This window comes from Carassius auratus, chromosome 34, assembly GCF_003368295.1.
Source record: "Carassius auratus strain Wakin chromosome 34, ASM336829v1, whole genome shotgun sequence".
NCBI classification, from domain to species: Eukaryota; Metazoa; Chordata; class Actinopteri; order Cypriniformes; family Cyprinidae; genus Carassius; species Carassius auratus.
The window spans coordinates 4,260,556-4,283,777 of NC_039276.1; the positions used below are offsets into that span (position 1 = coordinate 4,260,556).

A 23,222-nucleotide genomic window follows, 5' to 3' on the forward strand; every position below is an offset into this window, starting at 1 on the left:
AATCAGTAGGGCTTGAGACTCATGTTCCTGTAGCTCAACTGGAAGAGCACTGCGCTAGCAAGCAAGCAAGCGCAAGGTTGGGGGTTCGATTCACCGGAAACACATGATATGTAAAAATTGATAGCCTGAATGCACTGTAAGTCAAAGCGTCTGCTAAATGCATAAATTTAATTTTAATTTTTTTAACAAGTAACAAGCCGTTTTATGGATGGTAACTGTAATTTTATTACTGAAATCATATTAATAATTAGTTACACTACTAGTTACTGCAAAAAGTAATTTTATTACAGTAACTAGTTACTGCCCAGCACTGGTTGCATGCACATTTATTAATTTAGTGATTTACAAGTGAGGATAATACAAAATACAAGCCGAAGCGCATATATATATATATATATATATATATATATATATATATATATATATATATATATATGCTTTTTAACTTTTTGAATGGAAGAGCTGAACATGGAACATCAGCATATTTTTAACAGTTTTCCTGGGATGCATCCATATACTCACAGACCTTCTGCTCATTCATTCAGAGACACGAGGAGCCCCAGAGCAGAGCATGTGAGTGTAGATCTCAGTCCAGTACACTCTCTTGAGGCTGAAGACAAAGCTTGACTGTCTTTAACTGTGGTAGGTGACTTGGGTCTGTCGTTGTTGGAAGTGTATACTGAAGAGCCGCAGACGCATGCTGTATTGCTGCCTGACGACAGCAGAACCATGAACACTGGCCTAACAGGCCTGAAAAATAAACAGTGAGCACGACGGCCTCATCTGTCTCTGAAGAGAACTGGACCGCAGGGAGAAACACCACTCAACTCTCTAAAAAGTGTTTAGAGTGATTTTAACAAGTTGTTTTACAGTTGCTAAGGTGTTCTAAATTATTCTTAAAGCTTTGTTCAGGGTAGTTAGAAGGTGGTTTTTAGATAAGGCTCTGCTTTATGGTCTGCCAAGTAATGCTAATTGATCGCTTTAAAGTAACATCACATCTCTTTTGAACATAACACACAATTTGATTAGAGAACATGCTGAGTAACATGGAGTTTAATACTAGTGGTTTGTTAAACCCTAACCCTAAACTTCAGCAATCCTAATAATGAATTGAGGTTTACTTTTTAGAATGATCCTTTGTTAGCAATTTAATGATGGACTGGCTTTTCCTGGAGGTCAATCCCCAAAGCGTTTTCCCTGCTGGTTATGGTACATAAGTTCCAGAAGTCCCAATTAATAAGGCATAAAAAAATGACTTATTTCAATGTAACAGAAGAACACAAGTTTCACTTGTTCACTGGTCTTCTTGCTAAAGCAGCACAATCATTTCTGACAGTCCTAAGGACCCTCCAGCTGGGGTTTTCTCCAAGGCCCACAGCATGAGAACACTCGGACAAAACATGCAGTCCTGTTCACTCTGACCTAATCCAAATGTTCGCTCAGGCAGGTGCCCAGGTTTACAAGGGCCTCCAAATCCTGATCTTAAACGGCCCGGTCGACTGTTACTCAATAGGCGTTTGAGTGCCCCTGCAGTACGTGTGTGTGAACCTGCGGTGCAGCTGTTTCAAGCTCTGCCAGAATAAAAATCAAAACTGATGTGCTGATACAGGCTTTTAAAATGTTATTCAATGTATTCGCTGCGTCCCACCGGGTCAGCTTTCCAGAGCGTGATGTGTGACACGTTAAACACATCCAGGCCTTTTTGTGAACTCATCAGAAACATTCACTTGGCGTGTTTACCGCTGCTTTGAAATGCAATTCAAAACAGTCATTAAAATGTCACAGTGTTTACTTAATGGTGACGTGTGTCATTTTTGTCACTGGCGTCACCAAACAGAATTGGAAAAATAATGACTTTGTTGCAAGTACTGTATCCCCCGAACTGCATGCATTATAAAAGTGCCACAATTAACAGTTTTAACAGAAATGGAACTGTTTATTAGTCTTCACTACTAAATAAATATTCATTTGTGAACTATGATACAAACAACATGTACAAAAAATTTACAGCAAAAAGTATGGATATGGTAAAAATCGTTTACAGTGTATATGGTCGTCTCTTTTATGGAAACCAATATATTTCACTGATATTTAAAAAGCTGATTTTACTTAAAATAACTAGCAAACTATTTGTGTCATGGTGCACAGCTGATAATACTGATGGAGTATATAATCTGTATATTGAAGTCTGATTCTACTGACATTCATGCTGTGTGGTTTAGTTGTAAAATTCATCTAGACACTGGTACAGTAACACCGTATCCATAAAGTGTGACTAGTTCTACATGCTGAAGATTTTCTCCATGTTGTGCTTGACCAGTGGATCAGCTGCGACAGACTGGACCTGTTATTGCTTCATCGAACACAGTTTTTCATGTCATAACATAAAAACTTTCAAATTGCTTCATGGATCTCAGTTTGCAGAAAAAAACGTCATGTTTTCTCGGATGAAATATCAGTTGAACTTTTTCATTATTGATATTAATCTGAAACATACACATATACAGTTGATCAAGGTACATTTCTTGATTTATACAATAAATTGACTTAAAATACACTTGTGCAATTGAATCTTGTTTCTTTGAACATATAATTAGCTAACAGAGGTTTTTGATGTGTACAGGTACGGTAAATGATGTGCTGTATTACAGTCTCATTTATCAAAGTGCAGAGGTGCGTGTGAAATGTTTCTCCAATTTTTGGCAAATCTAATGCTCATCTGTAAAATTCAATTGCTTTAGAAAATTCATTTTTATATATATATATATATTTCTATGATAGCTTGTTTCTGCCGCAGCATAAATAAATTAAAAAGGTAACTGTGACTTTTTTCCAATCAATTCTGAGAAATCCGAGACATAAACTCAGAATTCTGACTTTTTACCTGAATTCTAAATTTACATCTCGCAACTGATTTTTCTTTTTGCACGAAATAAAAAAAGAAATCACAACTTTATCTCATAATTCTGGCTTTTTTCTTGCGAATGCAAGTTTATGTCTCACATTCTGACTTCAGAATTTCATTCAAAAAGTCCAAACTGCGAGATAAAAAGTCGCAATTACCTTTTTATTATTTAATCTCAGAAATACAAAAAAAGAGTAAGAAACCAGCTTCCATAGTTTTCTAATTACACATATACATATGGAAATAATTATATTCACATGTGTGATATATTGCCAAAACACCTGTCAGTCTGAATGGAAAAAAGCTAAAATGAAATTAAAAAAATTAAATAAACCAGTCAATTTGTTTTCCTAAGAGATCAACTGAAGTCCTATTTTAAAAAGTACAGGACACATCAGTATGGTGACCACACACATTTATCTTTCAAGCAAGTGATGAGTGCAAATCCAAATCTACTGCAGACGTATGAGTGTGGTTGAGAATCCCAATGGACCAGTGCAAACAGAAGGCACCTTACATGAAGGGGGTTTGAAGAGAGGGGGTCCTGACTGTACCTGCAGCTTCTGAACTGTCTCCAGTGCTGCTCAAAGACATCAGATCTCCCTGCTGCTCAGTGCTTCAGGTTTCTTTGGCGATGTGCTGGTATTCACGTTTGTGAGGAGAAGCTGATGCTGGATACCATCTTCTGGATCTTCTCCTCGTTCTTCAGGATGCTGGACTTGACTGCGCAGATCTTGTCCTGCTGGTCTTTGATTAAGTGCTCTAGTTCAGCGAGCTCAGCCTTCAGAGGTTCCACAACGCTGTCTGTGATTCTGAGATACAGACAGAGAAACGGCTTTGAACAGAAGAACAAGACATTCAAAAAGCAGCTGAAGATTTTAATCATGCTAAATATTTGGATACACTGATATAGTTATCATGGCTTATTTTTTATAGCTAATATAGTTGACAATTTGACCATTATTTGTATGACTTCTGTGAATTCTAAATCATCATTTAAGAGGTTTCAGTTCAGTTAGGATGCTGTATATGTAGGCAGTATCCTTAGGGACAGAGCTAATATGCATGTGCACCTTTGTTCCTGTAGCAGAGCCTGTGCGTTCTCCTTGTTCTCTTTGTGCCACGTCTGCAGTTCGTTCTGCATGGAGTCCATATCCTCCTGAATGTAGTCCATGATTTTACCCAGAGGCAGAGCGCTGCGACACACCGTTTGTATGGACGAACACAGTCGCTCGATCTCCTTCGCCACCAATTCACGTTCCTTCTTACGAGACGACTCTGACACCAGTGACCGATCCTGCAGACAGACAGAACCACAGGAAACAGATCAACACCAGCAGTCTCGCTTCCTGACTGCTATTTCTTCTGTCAGAGGTCTGTCACAGTCACTTATAAAATGGAAAAGGGGAGACAGGATTTTCAACATGAAGCTATGATTGTGTAGAATTTTTTTTATAAATGTCCAAGTGCAAATCCACGGAAATAAATACTGTTTGTCTACACACTGGAAAAAAAATTTCAAAAGCTGTTACCGAGTATATTTTCAAAACGTACACTTTTGTACCTTATTGACCCCTAAAGGGTGCATATTAATACCTAAAGTGTAAATATTAGTTCCTTTTGAAAGGGTACCATGCTAGTGACTGAGCTTTTTTTTTCCTTCAGTGTGTGTAGACAACAGTTAGCAGTTATTTATGTGGCTTTGCACTTGGATGAGCATCATATACTCACTCTAATGTCATTTCAAATCTGTATGACCCTTTCCTCTGTAGTACAAAAAAGATTAAAAAGATTAAAAAAAATATATATAAATAAATAAAAAAATTAATAAAAAGATTTGTTGGTTTGTCCATACAATGAAAGTCAATGGGGTCCAATGTTGCTGGTTTAGACCCCATTGACTTTCATTAATTACACAAAAACAGTTGAAACGTTCCCCACGCCCTCCCGTTTTTCTTTTACTTGTCACAAGTCAAGTACATGTTTGGAACAAACGACTATGTAAATGACTGAAAAAGGACTAGTAGGAAATCACTCCCATAAGAGAGCACTTCAGATAAATGCTATAAATGTTATAAAGGTTAGAGGAAATCTATACCTACCAACAATATACTTTTGGGGAAAAAAGCAGCAGGGAGAAGTCTGCATTTAGTGGTTTTCAATGTCAAGGCTACAAATGTTTAGAATTTCAAGGCAGGAATTATACAAACCTTGCAATGTATATAAAGATCAAAATGAAAGAGACATGGGATCCATAACGTGAGTGAGTGGTTACTGAAGGCCTCCACTGTATGCAGTGTGGTTGGGGGGTCCTGGTCTGCCCCAGTCACCCTTCAGCCGAGCGTAAGAAGGCCTCCCCTGGCACACAGGGCCCGTGTCTATTTACTCAGCTGGGGCCACAGGCTGTGTGTGGCACTAGGCCAAACAGGCTTTACTCTTACAGCCTCAGACACACACACACACACACACACACACCCTCATGCAATGACTTTGTTTATTTTAGTAACAGGCTATGGCAGTGAAGTTATTTTACAACAGTATTCGGTAACAACTACTTCACATTTACCTCATTTCAAGCTGAACTCCTCAAGCAATTCATGTCATTCTGGCCATAAACACCAAAATCTTCCTTTCTAAAGCCAGGTTTACACCACCAGTGATGTTGTCGCTGTATGTCGCTACACTGTGTACTGTGGAGATGCTTGTGGGTGTTCCTAGTGCTGTCGCTCTAATGTTATTGGTAGACATATCCTTAGAAAATGCAATCACAACTATTTATATTGCCAGTGATACAAAGATATCATTCTACTTTGACTAGGAATTAGACTTTAAAGGAAATAAAAGTATCATTCTGCTGTAAGAGAGTGTTGTTATATAACCTACAGTAAAGCTCAGTGCATTAAATCATTAACCAGTGCTAAACTGCTCTCTGCATCATATAATTAACAACACAAACCATCAATGTATGAATCAAACTGTTGACAAATTCTTTTACATGCATACTTTTTTTATATCCATGACGTGGTTGCAGTCAAATCATATAATACAGTAAAATCGCTCAGGGAACTCTGTCCCGTCTTTGCTACACCAGAGACAGTGACATATGAGCTCCACTGACAGATTCTTCACTCCTATTGGTTGTCTTTTGCGAAATTTGCTGTTAATTTGCATAAAGTTAAACTAATCTTAACGCTTGTTGTGTGACTCCCATCACTAGAAATGGCTAAATTCTGTCACCAAAGGTTCACCATGTTGCTTTATCGCTGCGTGTCTCTGGAGGTGTGTACGGGGCATAAAGGGTTCACCCAAAAATAAAAATGACACGATTTACTCACCCTCAAGGCATCCTAGGTGTATATCACTTTCTTCTTTCAGACGAATCCAATCAGAGTTATATTAAAAATGCCCTGGTTTTTACAAGCTTTAAAACTGAGAGTGAATGGGCATTCAATAGTCCAAAAGAAGTCCAATAAAGCACATTCAGCCATCATAAAAAGTGTCCCACACGGCTCTGTGTTCATCTCCAGTTCTCTCTTCACAGCAGTTCAGTCAGTGTACTGTTTGAGTACATGAATTACTCCGGGATATTGGTTTGTTTTAACTCAGACGGAGTGTCAGCCACATTAAAAAAAGTTAACCCTCTGATTTGACATGGACTACTTTGATGATGTTTTTCTTACCTTTCTGGACACGGACAGTATACCGTACGTACACACAGTTTCAATGGAGCGACTGAGAGCTCTCGGACTAAATCTAAAATATCTTAAACTGTGTTCCGAAGATAAACGGAGGTCTCACTGGTTTGGAACGACATGAAGGGTGAGTTATTAATGACATAATTTTGATTATTGGGTGAACTAACCCTTTAAGATTTGAAATCTGAAAATATTTTCATAAAGTGCCGGTCTCTAATCATCTGTGTTTTGAAACTAAAAGTTTATTGTTACAACTTTACAGAGTTCAGTAACTCTATTTGAAACACTTCAAAGGTTAACTATGCTGCTTTACTCTAGAACTATAACAAACACGTGAGAAGAAAGACTAACTTAATTTTTCCCCCTCTCTGTGTGGTTTACAAGTGTGTTTGGATTGAAATGTGTAATAGTTGCCTTCAATGTGGGTGGTTTCTCCGGCCCCTGAACACCCCCTCTCTACACAAACACCGGCGGCCAGCACATTCGGCCCACTGTTCTTGGGAGCGCAAAGGCCAAGCCGGATTTGTTTTGTTTGCCATCCTCCTGCACCTCACCCCTTAGTCAAAAAAAACCCTCCAGCTTTCTGTCTCTTTCTGACATAAATCAATCGTTTATAGGGGCTCTCATTTTCCTCTCTCTTCACTGGACCCAAGAAAAATATTTGTTTTGCACGAGGCAGCTGAGGACAGGTTTTCCCATTATCTCAGACAGTGACACAAGCGGGACGTGGAGTGTGCCTGGGGCAGGTGGCTTCCAGAGACACTGATGCATTGGGCCAGAGCCTCTTGGACCGGGACGCCTCATTTCCCCGCTATGTGGATCTGAGCCTTCAGCTGCAAGCCCAATTTGCTTAATGAAGAAATGCATGCAAAATGCTTGATTTATAGAGTGCTAATATAGAACTATGAAAAGAAGCAGAGTTCAAAGTTTTGCAGTCCTCTTGAGAATGATAAACAACATGCTGTAGTGGTTCTGTGGATCTGAAATGTTGATTTCAAATGTGATTCACAAAATAAAAAATGGGCTTAAATGACTACAAATGAGTCTGACGTTTATTCAGTAATGAATACAGTGAGTTATTCTTCAGACTGATTCAAATCAGTAATGTGAATGAAAATGATTCATTAAAAGAAGCTGCTCAGATGAACCATTTGTTCATCAGTCGGTCTACACTGGCGTTGCATTAGTTTTGCATGCATTCAAAAGTACATACAAAAGTATGTTTTTTTTATGCTGGAGAGTCAAAAAACTGGCTAGCACAGAGATTAACTTTGACAGAAACAATACTTGAAAATAAAATTATCAGTTTATTGTTTAAACTTGTGTATCGCTCACCCCTAGTTTGCATTCATTAACCTTTTTTGATTAGTTGGGAAGGGAATGTCTACCTGAGCATTTAAAAGTAAAAACAATTATTTATAAAATAAGTGATTGATTTTTGATTGGTTAAAATAGCCTACTGGGTTGTAACAATGATTGGCTAAAGCCAGTGCATTGACTGGACACTTTCACAATACTTCATTTACGATTTAAAACTATTTCCACTTGACATGTAAAAAAAATGATGTTCCATTTATCGGTTAAAAGACACAAAAAGCAGTTCAAACCGAATACACAAAAAGCAATAAAGATTTGTGGCTTCAATGATCTATTTAAGACAGCTTGCTACTGGTCTAAAACTCCATGGTGGGTCCAATACTGACTCATAAGGGTAAAGATTAATTGTTTAGCAATGTTTAGGGGTTTCCTCCTTGGGGAAAACATGGGCCTCATCCAGCAAGATCATAAAAATAGCTGGGATGAAGTGAAGTGCAGAGAGGTTTAGTCGTGTACACAGGATGGAAGGGTCAGTTTGGCCCCGTGGGGGTCACTGCTGAGATCACTGTTCTGCATTTGCGTGCTAAGCGGATCAGCACAGAACCACAGTGTATGACAGTTCGGCTTATGAGAACCAGACGGCAGTAGGACTGAAATGAAATGCTATCAATTATGCTATCAGACTTTAGAGACCCATACCGTGGTATTTCACCGTAACTACAGGGTCATTCCACAGAGATGTCAATCGTCTCTCGGTGAGGGCAAAATGTTGAGGAATGCAACAAGAGACATTTCCTTTACATTTCCAACAAAAAGGTAGATGTTTACTAAGACACAGCGCTGAAGGGATGATTATTTATTTTCCTGCCTGTTCTGCAGAGCGTGAGCTGGCGTGGCGTTCACTCAACACCCATCCATTTGTGTGCCATGGGGTTTATTTATACATTGCAAACCTTCATCAGGCTAATTTGATGGTGCAAAAGAGGGAAAAGGAAGGAGGAGAAAATGCTTATGAAAACGCAGCTGCTGTCAAGGGCCAATACTTTCAACAACAAAACAAAAAAGGAGACACCCTACAAGAAGTATCTTAGAATAATACATGTGATCTGGAAGGTCACAACAAAGGTCAGCTGCAAAATGTACGGCAAATTCTTCAGGAAAATGCACCATGATGGTGAAACGGCCCTTTGTAATATTGCATCTGGCCTGTCCTTTCAGTCAAATGAAACAATAACGGCATTGCAGATCTTAATGAAGTTCTGTCGACCATGGCGAGGTAAATCCTCACTTATGAAGCAGAACAGAAAGCTCAAGCTAATAAAGCCACAGAATGAGTCATTGGCTAAGTTTCACCTTTGTTATTATTAAATGGTCAAAACTCAATTCTGTGGTCGTTCCAAAGAGATTAAATCATACGTACTTGATGTGGGGATCTCCGTAAACTTAAAATCCTAGAGAGATGTGAGAGCGGAAGCTCATATTTGTAGAATGAGTTATGTGCGCAGAAACTTCAAACCTATCGAGGAGGATATGAAAGCTGAATATTTACATTTTTAACCCTGGATGTTACACCGTGATTACAGGAGAGCAGCTGCTTTATTGCGCTGACCTTCACCCCCCTTTCAAGTTAGGAAGGAAGTCATTAAAGACTTTTTTTTAATACAGCTGACTAGACAGGAGAGGTGTGGTGTGCTGGTTAACATGTACTGCCCTGAAAACACACGCCAGTTTCATGCACCGCAATTAAGATGGAGAATTTAGAAAGCTAATGAGGCTAAATGAAGTCAATTAGGAGAGCACGGCCAGCAGCGCTCAGATTCCAGGCCCGGTTTGTGGGGGAAAATCTAATGTGATTATTTGGGATTGAAAGGAAATCCAGTCTGATTATTTTGAAATCAAGAACACAGGAGGGAGAAGCGCTGGCTGTATGGGCCAGCTGGGAGAAGCTCACTGTGTGCGGCTGAGGTTCAACACCAAAGGGGATTCTGCCAGTGGTGAAGCAAACAGAGCTCATGCCTTCTATGAAAAAATACAGTAACTGAATGAACTAAATGAAACTTTTGTGAACATTTATTCCCCCTTATGTCATTCCAAATCTGTATCATTGTTTTTCTTCCATGCAACACATCAGGAAAAAAGTTGATTAACGTATTAACAACTCAATGAAATATAATAGGGACTCAAATCAAGCTCTAAAAGAGCTGCCACCTCAGCTTTACCATCAAACCTGCTTGACATTGCTCATTTTAGTTTATTTTACAAATGAAATTTTAAATAAGAACTAGACTCTAAATCTTATTTTGAGTCTTAAATCTTAAGTTTTTGAATTAGTATGAGGTAATAAAAACTTCATATCCTGTACTCTACTGTTAGAAAATTCACATTGTATATATTAATAACCTTTTATTATTAATATTATTAGTTCTATTAAATCTTTTGAAATCTGAAATTTAATTTAAAGAACAAAAAAAAATTCTCGCTGAAGAAATAAAATTGTTCTTTACTGCTTAAAAATTACAAAAATAAATAAATAAATACATTTAAATCAACGAATCATAAATTAACCAGATTTGTTATATGGAACTGGCAACCGAGTCAATATTCCTTACAATTCCCATCCCTACATCTCCCCACTGCTGACTCACTCTTTGAACATGTAGCTAAGGTGGGAAGTTGAGGTGAGGGGGTTCTGCATGAAGCCCACCACCAAACACTGCATCCATCAGGCTACAGCCAATGACAGACAGATCGACCGGAGCATTCGTTCCGGCTAGGGTGGACCACCCAGTGCAGATGGCCCCTTCCACCAGGGCATGGACAAGATGCCTTCAAAACTCGATTTACATCGTTCTCATCTTCACTGGCTCACAAACAGCCCAATTCAAGCTAAAATATGGGAAGACATTGATAAACTGGCATTTTCGATTAACAATCATTCCAGGGGTCCTGAAAAATCATTCCACAAATTTTATGTCCAGAAAAGAAAAGTACATAGCCTGAGCCGCACTGAAACTACGTCCAAAAAATGAAATTGGTTTTATTTGCTTATTAGAAATGAAATAGTATCTTAAATTAATCTATATTCCATTGATGACTCTTTATACTCTCATGGGGTTTATCTCAGATAAAATCCCCCCAAAATTGTTATCTTAAAACAATCAGGACCTAAAACAAATTCACAAGCAAGCTCCAACTCCAAGCCACCAGCACGTACTGGTTTTCAATTCGCAATTCAGTAATCAAAACAAACAAAATTCACAAATAAAAAGTCCACAATGGTTAACCATGTTAAATCTCTAAAAAGCATAAATGGTGCCATAATGCTTGTTTTGCCCTAATTATTTAAGCTCCATTGACGAAAGTAACACGTCAGTGGCTCTGAGGGACCGCAATTACATTTTGCCACTCCATTTGCATAGTTGCTTTCTTTAGTAAACTGATGGTGCACTGGGTCAAGCGTCCCTGAGGTATTGTAGAGCACTAAAAAATGCTGTTTCCCTTGATGAAGAGATTCTAAAATGCATTAATTCATGTTACTGGAATTTTGTTGTGAAAAACAAAACTTGGACCGTGTAAGATGGAATAGCACTGCCACCTAGTGGGGTTTTAATAGGGGAAAAAAAGATTGCACCATACCTGTTCTTTTGACTTTGAGGCTGGAGACGATTCATAGTCTTTCTTAGCCTCTAGGATTTTTTTCACAAGTCCACCTATGAACAAATGAAAACTATTCAATTATTTCTGATCTTAAGTGTGCCTTTAAAGGGTTAATTCACATAATTAATTTCTGGCAGAATTTTATTTCAGGATGAATTATTTTTGCACATGGCTCACCGTGTTTGTCATTCCCTTGGAGTTCAAGTGAATTAAGCTGTAATGAAAAATAAGTCAATTAGTCCAAATCGTGGTGTTTTTTTTTTCTTTTCTGAATACTACGTACACACATAGAACATCTGTACTACCTCAATTTCAGGTATGTCAGGAGGAGGCGCAGCTGCCTCCTCCACCAGAAACTGCCCGTCTTCATCATCCTCATCTTCAGAGAGCTTCTTGCTATCCAAAATAACAGTCGCAGGGGTCTTGGCACTGCCCAGCCTTAGAAAAACCCAGACAATGATATCTTTTATCATAAGTTCCTATTTAAAAGTTTGGAGTCAGTATGACTTTTATAAAAAAGAAATGAATACTTTTATCAACATTGAAAATACTAAGAAATAAACACTGAATTACTAATTTAAATCATTAGAATTATTTAATTTTTTTGCATGATCATGTGACACTGAAGACTGAGAATTTTTGTTTTGTCATCACAGGAATAAATGACATTTTATAATAAATTCAAATAGAAAATAATTATTTTCAATTAATTTAAATTGTAAAAATATTTAACAATATTACCGTTTTTACTTGGTGAGCATAAGATAAAAATATAAAACATTTTTACTGTTCCCAAACATTGCATGGTAATGTATAAATGTTAAGGGGGTATTACAGGTTAGAACCCCCTACCTAAAGTAAAATCACTGTAACACAGCCAGCATGTGACTTACTTCATTAACACAAAGTGAGAAACTGAGATCCTGATGAGCGAGATCTCTCACCTCTCTGCTGGGGTCACATCAGCAAAGCTCTCCTGTCGTTTGACGCGGGGGGCTGCCGGTCGTGCGCTGCTAGGTCGCGCTAATCGTCTACTTACATAAACAAAAGAACAACAAACAAACAAAAGAAGAATAAGTTCACACAGGAAATCCACAAGTACTTTTTGTAAAATATGCATGTGATTTTATGCGTGGGTAGTTTAGGTAACAGGAAGTTCCTGCATAGATAAATGCTTACAAAACAGTTGTGAGAACCAAGAGTAATGATCTGGATGAGAGTGATATCTTGTGGTTAGATCTTGCGGTACAGTGCAGTGAAAGCGAGGCCAGGCAATCTCTCAAGGGGGCATGTATGATACACTTCACCCAGCCACAGCACATTATCACATTGACTTACTTTGTTATAATTGGACGGAAATGTAGCCATTTTTGATCTTTAAAATCAACACACTTATGAGGTCATTACCACTAATTAAGAAAGAAGAAAAGAAAAAGAAACAACAGACCTATGTGTTGTTTGAGGTGGCACAGAATTCGTTGTGTCTCCATTCTCAATGTGGACTGGTTTCTCTGCTGAAGGGGCTTCCTCTTCTGGAAGAATAAAAAAAAAAAGTTATGTTTACAGAAAAGGTAAACAATTAATTTCTTGAATCAAGGAAATTCTGAATCTGCAATTCAGCCGCTACATATTTAGCCACTGTTTAAAACACAACTGAGACAAACACACAATAAGATTAACAATCGGCAAGCACCAAACGCAAGGATAAAAAGCTTAAGTTTGGCTGGTCCTGCGACTTATAGTCAGGTGCGACTTATTTATCAAAATTAATTTGACATGAACCAGAGAAATGAACCAATAGAAAACATTACCGTCTCCAGCCGCGAGAGGGCACTCTATGCTCCTCAGTGCTCCTGTAGTCTACACTGAATACATTAGAGCGCCCTCTCGCGGCTGTAGTCGGTAATGTTTTCTCTTGGTGCTTGGTTCTAAATAAATGCGACTTATAGTCCAGTGCGACTTATATATGTTTTTTTTCCTCATCATGACATATTTTTGGACTGATGCGACTTATACTCAGGTGCGACTTATAGTCCGAAAAATACAGTATTAAATAAAGTATTTTTATTTAATTAAATAATTTAAGTTTGTTTCAGTTGATTTGTTTAATAGATGTAACAATTTATGTATTTTTCTGAATTCCAATTTCTATTATTGTTGTTATTATTATACAGCCATTCTATTTAAAAAAACTGCGTGAATATGGCCTGAGACAACTAAAGTGGAGAGAGTAAAAAAATTAATAAAAGTAAAAATGACAAAATTAAATCACAATAGGACTCTAAGGTTAAATTATGCAGCCTTACACACAAGCATTATTAATTTTGATTGCAATTTCTATTAAAGAGGATGAAAAAAATCAATTAGATTTATTGGTTTTATTTGTTAAATACAGTTTGCTGGCTGGTAAAAATTATAATTATAAATGATAGCCACCAGCCACTGGCAGGTATATTAAAAAGTTAGATTTGGACCATGATAAGAAAACGACACTCACCTCCTTCACTCTCAGTCTCATCTGAAACAGAGATGCACAAAAAAATCACATTAAACATCTGCTGTGCTGCTAGAAACATCTAAATAGATCAGCTGGACAAATAACAAAGCATTAATGTACTGTACATCAATAATTAATAGGGTTTGTTAAGAAAGACATGTTCAGTACCTTGACCTCCTGTTTTGGGCCACCGCCGCTGTCCTTTAGCTGATGAGGGCCTTGGGATCCGGGAAGGACTCTCAGCCTGAAAGGAATGAGGAAATACATTAGTTTCCATGCATAGAGTTCCTCTCCTGTGGAGCCCTTAAACGGACATTAGTCAAGAAACATGTGAGTCCGCTTCCTTTATAAACACGACAATCTCAAGGGCTGTTGTTGCACATGTGAAATATCACAGACTAATAGTCGGACAATAAGAAAATGCAGGAGGAAACAGATTTCACTTGGAACAAATAGAAATTACCTGGATTTCAGAAAGATCTGTAGGCTGAATGAAGACAAAACAAAACCCAACAAAGAGCCTTAAGACTTTTATGTTTATAGTACACTTTACTAGCCAAATGAAAAAAATCTCACTGCTCCAAATGAGAAACTACTGAAGCTGTAAAGACACATGGTCATGGAGCAACTAAACTATATAATATATAATAGCGATGAAGATACAAAATCAGTCAGTCAGAGTGTGTGTAAGGGCACTTGCTGAAGCAAAACACTTGAGAGAAAAAAAAAAACAAGTGAAAACTGGGAGAAACTTGGCCAAAGATGTTCATCTGATTTTGAAAAAAATGCAGGATTATTGAACTTTAAAAAAGTTATTTTTTTAAAAGAAGTGTCAGTTTTAATTTAAAATATACTTGCTTCTCATATACGCTAATATAATATAGATCAGTGACTACCATTCAAAAGTTTGGAGTCAGTAAAAATTATATTTTTTATTCATCAAGGATGTATTACACTATACAAACATGACAATAAAGACTAATGGTTACAAAATAATTATATTCGTCAAAGAATACTTAAAAAAAAAAAAAAAAAATGCATCAATGTGTCCGCAAACATATTAAGCAGCACACCTGTATGCAACATTGATAAGAGTAAGAAATAGTTCATAAGCACCAAATCAGCATTAAAATAATTTCTGAATGATCATGTAACCCTGAAGAATAGAGTACTGACCACAAACTTTGGAACAGAAGTGTATATCGACACTTTTAAGATTTTAAAATGAGAAAGTTATTTAATTTTGCCTCAGTACCAGAGAAAATGTTACCACAGCAGGTAAAATTCATTACTAATGTCTCAACCAGGATATCAGAAAGAGATCCTAATCCACCATCAAGAATGTCCTAGCGTAATACTAAATATGCAAACACCCATTATTCTACAGGGAAGCAAAGCAGGCACTGACATCACAACAGACTCGTACCTCCAGTTCACCGCCCTCATCCTCCAATTCAGAGGAACAAAGATAAGAACAATAAACTATGAGGAACATTATGTCAACACTCAACAAGCTTTGATGATGGTCCTTACCTACTGAACACACGTAAAGTGAATAAACAGAGATCAAGAGAGATCAGTCTCACCTCGTCTGCTTCGGCTTCATGTGTTTTCCTCACAACCTCTGGGGGAAGCTTTGGCCTGCTGATCTCCTCTGCTGCCTTGATCTAGGGAAGACAATCTGTTTTTGAGTATTTAAGAAAGTCTTATAAAAGACTTTTATTTAATATATAAATGTTACGGAAATTTGCTTTAAGGTTTTGAAATAGTTCAGAATGTTAAATATTTCTTCATTTTTGTTTGTGTTAAAATTGTGTTAAAAACTCGAAAACTTTATTTCTAGGTTTAAATGGGATTTTAAATGCAAGGGAGCCTGGTAAAACTGGTCACTCATCTGTCATTGTGACCGATGAGTAAAAAAGCTGCAGAATCATAAGAAGGTGTGAACAAACCTTTCTATCACCTCTGTCCTTTGGCTTCTCGTCTGTCTCTCGGTGTGGTTGTTTATCTTTTTCTCTCTCCCGTCGTTTCTCTCGATCTCTCTCCTTTTCTCTGTCTTTGTGAGATTCCCGTTCCCTTTTCTTATCCCTCTCTTTATCTCGTTCTCTCTCCTTGTCCCTGTTACGGTCCTTCTCCTTCTCTTTGGTCTTGTCTTTCTCCCGATCCCGGCTCTTGTCTTTGTCTCTGTCTCGGTCTCTGTCTTTTGTCCGGTCTCTTTCGCGTCCCTTGTCAGATTTCTCGGCATCTCGCCGGCGGTCCTTGTCATCCCTCTTGCTCTCTTGATCTCTTGGTTGATCTGGATCTTTCTGCTCTCGGCTCCCGCTGCTCTCCTTGATGCCCTTCCTCTCCTGGACAACAGCCAGAGACTACATCTAATTTTCACTTTCATAACAATAATCCTAACGGTTTCATGAGGACCCAAAAGTATTAAAAACAGATTTCATGAGTGAAAGAAAAAGGCACAATAAAAAAAGCCCAAGAGGGACATGGAATGAATAGTTATTTAAGACAAAACAGAAATCAGGCTTGGTTGAAAGTACCACTGGGTCAAAAGTAGGGCTGGGCAATATATCTAATGATATGATCATGCGCATCTAGTCAGTAAATCTGGTTTACTGGGTGATTACAGCTAAATCGCCTTCACCTGCTTTAAAATGGAGCGGCATTTAATAGAGGGAGCCATAGATGACTTACAAGCTACACAATATTGCATTCATTATCGAAGGCGATTCATCTGGGATAATGAACGTGATATTGTGTAGCTTGTCAGTGATCTACGGCTCTGTTTATTAAATGCCGCTCCATTTAAAAGCAGGTGAAGGCGATTTAGCAGTAATCACCCAGTAAACCAGATTTACTGACTACATGCACATGATGATATCATTAGATATATCACCCAGCCCAAGTCAAAAGCTCAAACCGGTCTCACCTCTCTGTCTTGGTGCCGCTCCCTGCCCTCTCTGTTCTCCTTGTCCTGGGACCTGGAGGTGCTGGGCTTCCCCTTCTGCTCCAGCTTGTCTCCTGCTAACACCCGCCTAACAGCCTCGTCACTGGAGAGCTGGAACAAGGACAGGACATGCTGTTTGACAGCTTAATATAATGAACACAACTCCCAAGCAACCCTCAGTATGCTCTCAGACCAAACAAAACTGGATTCAGAAACAGATGGGGAAGCATGGGGGTTAATGATCTGGACTGGTGACCAAAACAATGTAGGTTGTTAATGCAATCCGTTCAAAACCATTGGGGATTCTCTCTGGATAAAAACATCAGCTAAATATGTATTGACTAGCTGACAATTTACTAAAAAGATTTTCAAGTTTTCTGATGAAAACGTGTGGTGGGGCTTGATGCAAAATTATTTTACTTTGTTTTATTAGTTGTTATGTTTTTGTCATTTTCTACAGTTTTTAAAATATTTACATTTAACTTTAATTTAGTTTAAGATTTATTCTTATACTTCAAATTAAAGTTTTGAAATGTTATTTCAGTTTGCCAAGCCAACATTTCTAACTTTCATTTAAGTTTTCCAAGTATACGTTTTTTTTTTCCGTCTAATGTTCAGATTTTATTTTAGCTTAATTTAAATTAACAAAAACAATTTTAATAGTTTTAGTAAAAAAATTATAAATAAATACTGGTGTTTTTCTGAATGTGTTCATCTACAGTTGCTATGGTGTTGCTTATCTGCAAAAGTCAAATGCAAGTCGATGGGTTTTTGTTATATTGCCCTCCAGGTCTAAGAATGAATATGAACAGCACCTCTCCTCAACACACCATACAAATGATGTATCATTTATGCATCATTTATGTCTATAACACAAATTAAATTTAAGAGGTAATTTATTTATTTATTCAATATTGATGCCAATGCCCAAAGTTTTTTCAATATTCTGTTGCAAAATGCATATGAGATTTGAAAGCTAGGCACACGGAAAGACTGTCAGTGAAAAATGACTTCCGGTCTGTACTTCATAGAAAGCTATCATTTGACTTCTGAAGACTTGGAACAGAATCATATGAGCTATTTTATAATAATTTTTTGGTATTTTATGTACTTTTTGGACCTTGACAGCCCCTTTTCATTATGTAGGATGAGTGCAACAAAAACATTTCTCAAAATACATTCTTTCATACATGCATTCCGCAGAAGAAAGAAAGTGGTGCTACTATTCAAAGTTACTTACGATCATCTGAAGCAATACAAGGTTAAATGTTTCGCTCAAAGACTCAAAGGTGACAGAGCAGGATTGTCAATTTTCCAGTACCTGGGTCACCCCTGTAATCTTTGACTTTAACCACCCAGCAACTTTCACCACTGTGGGGTTCTCATGTCTTTTTCTCTTGCAACCTATAAAATATCCCAGTGTGCTGTAGAGCTGTCATTCAGTTTAATGTTTCGCACCTGCTCTTTGCCTTGCAGGCATCAGTGGATTCCCCTGATAACGCTGCTGGCGATGTTCCATCGCTCCTTAAACTTCAGGAAAGCTCAAGGGTGCAATTAAATGAATGTGTCTATAAATTACCCCCTGCTTGGACATCATTAGTCTTGAGTCATTCACTAGTTAAATAGCTTCGAGCGATTCCTGCAATACAGAAGTATAGTAGCTGAGTGATCTTTAATCGCAGGACTGACCTTGTTGAGACAGCACTTAGCAATGACCTGCAGCAGTTCGTTGGTCTTCTCTGGCTCGTGTCCAGCTACAATTCGAGCAGGTTTAGCTGCCAAGGACTCTCCACTAACCAGCATCACCACATCGATGGCCTTCTGCAGGAATGCTATTTTTGAGTCTTTGTCCTGAAAGGTACATGAAGAGAAAAGAGTAGTTGAAACAGAATTGCAAGCATTATGTCTGTATTCAAACAAGGTTCAAACACTGTCCCAGTCTGCCATTGTTCAAACAAACAGGGAGTTCCACACGAAACGCATCCCATTGGACAAGGCAAGGCTGTCACTGCTCGCCCAGTTTGGCCACTTCAACAAACAGACTGGAATTCTGCTTGGGGCCACTAAGGATGCATAAAACAGCCATCGGGCAAATGTTAAGGCAGGGATTTCCAACCTTCAGCCCAGAATATCTTTCTCCTGGGATTGAAAAGAGTGCACAAAACCACTTGAGACTCCAATAATCAATGCTGACGGTGACAAAAACAACACAACAAGTACACACTTTAATAGTAACACAATTGAACAATCAAGATGATGTGTAACTTATGTGAATCATTTGTGCTGTCAGTCTCGTGTGGCCCTTGGGTGTACATACATTATCACTCCTTTAAACCCTCTTCTTCTCTATTTCTGCTTTGCTGGTTATGATGAAGTGCAACTGTCCATACTGTCATTGAATGCTTTCATACTTCATGAGGTTCCTAATGAGGTCCCAGCGGCAGAACAACCTGTATGCTGATGTGACCTGTTATGATTTTACACACTCAGCACAGCACACGGTGTTTAATATCCAACTACTGGCTACATAATATCCATGCAAAAATAATGTTTTATGAAGCTAATCACTGAAGCCGAATTTCATGAAAACGTGTTCATGCCATAAACATTGCAACACAAAAATTAAGAAATATATTTTGCATAAAATGAAGCCCGTTTTAGGACCATTAGAATTTTATGCAATGTAACATTATGACAATAAAGCATCTTTTAAAGAAAAACTGTAATATTGTGAAATATTATTACAATTTAATATATATTTTAATATATTATAAAATGTAATTTATTCCTGTGACAATACAAAAGTGACAAGGCAATACAAAAGTGAAAAAAACATTATACTATACTATACTATAGTATAATACTATACTATTCTATACTTTAATAACTCAATCACATTAAAAATGTCCCAATGCAATGCAATTTTTTGGCATCAAAATACTTCCTTCTTTCCCAGTTATTATGTATAGACATCTATAAGCTATCTGTAGGTAGATTCCCCTGAAAAGTGTTAAAACTGTGGTGCTGTCAAAACATTATACCGTCGGGCCGTCCTGTTTCGCAGAGGTGTGGGGAGGTCATTTATTATGCATGCTGGGACATCAAAGACCAGAGCTCTTTCAGTCAGCCCCACGTATGGAGAAGGATCAGACGTGAACTCGTCACTGCTGTGGTGAGCTAGTAACCTGCATCTCTTACAGGGTCACTGATACTGATCCAAGATAGTTAAAGGCACAGTGCTTTTAACAGGGAGATCTATCACACCTCATGACTCCCTACGATGTGGGACTTTGGTACGCTAATTAAATGGAGAGTCTTGAGTTACACTTAGTTATCTGATCAATGTTAACACCTTAACAGAAAAAACACAGCAGAGTGGAAGTCTGAGACACTGTGGCTACAGAACCCAAGAACACTTAATGAGGCAGAAAATCAGGTAGATACAAGAGGTCAACCGTAACATGATGTATCACTGCCAAGTAGGTGGATTAATTGGCGAGGAACATAAAACTGTCATATGATTGTATGGTAGTACCGCAATAAGCGAGAAATAAGTCTCTGGTTTGCACATTTACATATGCACACATTATACACATTACATATAGCCAAAAATTCCTCTTAAAGGTGCACTCTGTTATTTTCCCCCTATTAAAATAAGCTTTTACACAAATAAATGTAAGTGTTAGTACTGTTAAAATATTTGGGATTTTAAGATTTTTTTAATGTCAAGAAGTCTCTTATGCTCACTAAGGATGTATTTATTTCTTCAAAAATACAGTAATGTTGTGAAATATTACTACAATTTATTGTAATTTATTCCTGTGATGGCAAAACTGAATTTTCAGCAGCTATTATGCCAATCTTCAGTGTCACATGATCTTCAGAAATCATTCCAATATGTTGATTTACTGCTCAGTAAACATTTATTATTATTATTATTATTATTATTAAAGTTAAAAGCAGTTCTGCTGTTTAATATATGCTTGTGGGAAATATATGCATGTTTTTTTTTTCAAAAGAACAGCATTTATTTAAAATGGTAATCTTTTGTAACATTGAAACATCTTAACTGTCACTTTTGATCAGTTTAATGAATCCTTAATGAATAAAAGTATGAATTTCTTTAAAAAAAAAAAAATCTTACTGACTCCATACTTTTGAATGATAGTGTATGTCAAGCACAAGACCACTGATATGAAAAAGAGCCAGCTAAATATAACTTACAAAAACTGTGCACCTGATCATTGCCTCTTAAAGTGGACACATTTCTCTTGGTGATTTACCTTCACGTTATCTGCCTTCATCTCTGCTTCTCCATAAAGTCCTTTCATAAAGCCTGTGGTACGAATTATCTAAAAAAAAAGGGAAAACAAGTTTTTACAACCAAAATTTTAATCCAAAAATATAAAGACATAGACTCGGTTTCAAAGGTTAACCACGTTGTTGTCCACTGCCTTCTAAAATCATACAAACTGAAACAGAACCTCAAAAGTGATTGATTTGGAACACTCTACAGACAGGAACAGTTATCATCACTTTTGTTAACTGTTCACATTAAAGACAAAAAAACTTCCATTGATGTATGGTTTATTAGGATCGGACAATATGTGGCTGAGATACAATTATTTGTATAAAAAAAATCTAAATACTGAGAAAATCTCCTTTGAAGTTGTCCAAATTACTTATTAGCAATGCAAATCTCTTATCAAAAATTAAGTTTTGATATATTTATGGTAGGAAATGTATAAAATATCTTCGTGGAACATGATCTTTAATTAATATCCTAATGATATAACGATAATTTTGACCCATACAATGTTTTTATTTAGCTATTGCTAAAAATATACCCCAGCTACTTAAGATTGGTTTGTTGTCCATGGTCACATATAATGACAGAGAAATAATTTACTAAATATTAAAAAACAACGTAATTTAACACAACATTACACTACAATATCGATTTTATATGTCTGTTTTATCCCATGAATGTCAAGAATATGTTTCCAACCCTTGAGTTTGCATAACCATATTGAGCTATGCCTAGTAACGTTAAACAGTTCAACAAGAGCTCTGAATGAAGTGACAGTAACTTAACGTTAAAAACCCAGCCAGAAGAAAGGTGAGATTGTTGACAGCGTTTCAACAGTTATTGCAATGGTAAATATATAATTAGCTTGCTTACCACCAATAAAGCATCAGGATCATCTTAACCCTGAAAGCAAAGCTCCGGCCATTCAAAAATGTTAAAGCTAAAACAAGATGTTTACAAATCAGGCCAGCATATATTACGATTTATCTGTTACATTTTAAAGACTATACGCAAGCTACATTAGCTGGCTAGCGTTTTAAGATCTAGAAACTGTAACTAACGTTACTTGAAGTGTATGAAGGTAAATATGTAGACGGTGAGCGAAATAAAACAGCACTTATGTAATAAAAAATAATGTTTGGAACAACTGACCTCGCTGAAGATGTCGTGCAGGTATCGAAACGGCGGTTTGCTGAGCAGCTTTTCTGTCAAAGGAGGCTTTTTGATCACTTTTCCCAGAGTCTCCTGGGTCTTTTTGGCTACAGATTCATTCATGGCAACAAATTAAAACGGTATTTAGTGTAAAAGGTGTTTCTTTGATAATTAATCGCCGTTACTGTTCTGCTAGCAGCAGATTTCTGCTCGCTAAACTCTGCTTGTTGCCCTGGCGATAGCTTTCTATCCCACAATCCTCCGTTGTGCGGATTCTGCGCTTGCGCGAAACCTAGGTGGTCGTCAAGGGCTACGGGTGTCCATGACAACAACAAACAACAGTAGAGCACTGTCAGAACCATAGACATATAGAGCTCTGGGTCAGACCATAGACGTCTATGGGTCAGACCAGCTGGGACAAATATCGTTCTTTTTACTTATGCATTAGTTAAAAATACCTATATAGAAAGATTAACTTTAAACAGTGTAAAAACACTATAAAAAAAAAATAAAATAAAAAAATTTGCAAAAAATAAAAACGAAACACAATTAAATAACAACAATAATAATTATTATAATAAAATAGACATTTTGTAATAAAATATTTAAAAATAAGATTTAAATTAATAAAAAAAATATTTAAATTAATTTAAAAAAGCAAATACATGATACAACAAATAACTAAAATAAAAATGAAATACAAATTAGATTACAGAATACACATTATATTATTTTTAAATAAT

The 23,222-nt window shown here is 37.1% G+C and overlaps 1 protein-coding gene across 2 annotated transcripts; it reads right to left on the reverse strand.

The window, feature by feature from the left end:
- Nucleotides 1-1,897: 1,897 nt before the first annotated feature.
- Nucleotides 1,898-22,733, reverse strand: LOC113052977 (TRAF3-interacting protein 1-like). 2 transcript variants are annotated; one of them, XM_026217538.1, is made up of 15 exons: nucleotides 22,480-22,733; nucleotides 21,302-21,370; nucleotides 18,708-18,869; nucleotides 17,001-17,129; nucleotides 16,024-16,419; nucleotides 15,658-15,738; nucleotides 14,240-14,315; nucleotides 14,072-14,092; nucleotides 13,022-13,106; nucleotides 12,519-12,608; nucleotides 11,880-12,012; nucleotides 11,752-11,788; nucleotides 11,554-11,627; nucleotides 3,979-4,202; nucleotides 1,898-3,717 (listed from the first exon to the last, which is right to left on the reverse strand). In XM_026217538.1, the coding sequence occupies exons 1-15, from the start codon at nucleotides 22,600-22,602 to the stop codon at nucleotides 3,552-3,554; spliced, it is 1,866 nt and encodes a 621-aa protein (XP_026073323.1). In that variant the 5' UTR covers nucleotides 22,603-22,733; the 3' UTR covers nucleotides 1,898-3,551. The 2 variants fall into 2 exon arrangements, with proteins under 2 accessions (XP_026073323.1, XP_026073324.1); XM_026217539.1 differs by having other exon boundaries at nucleotides 1,900-3,717; nucleotides 12,519-12,605.
- Nucleotides 22,734-23,222: the final 489 nt, after the last annotated feature.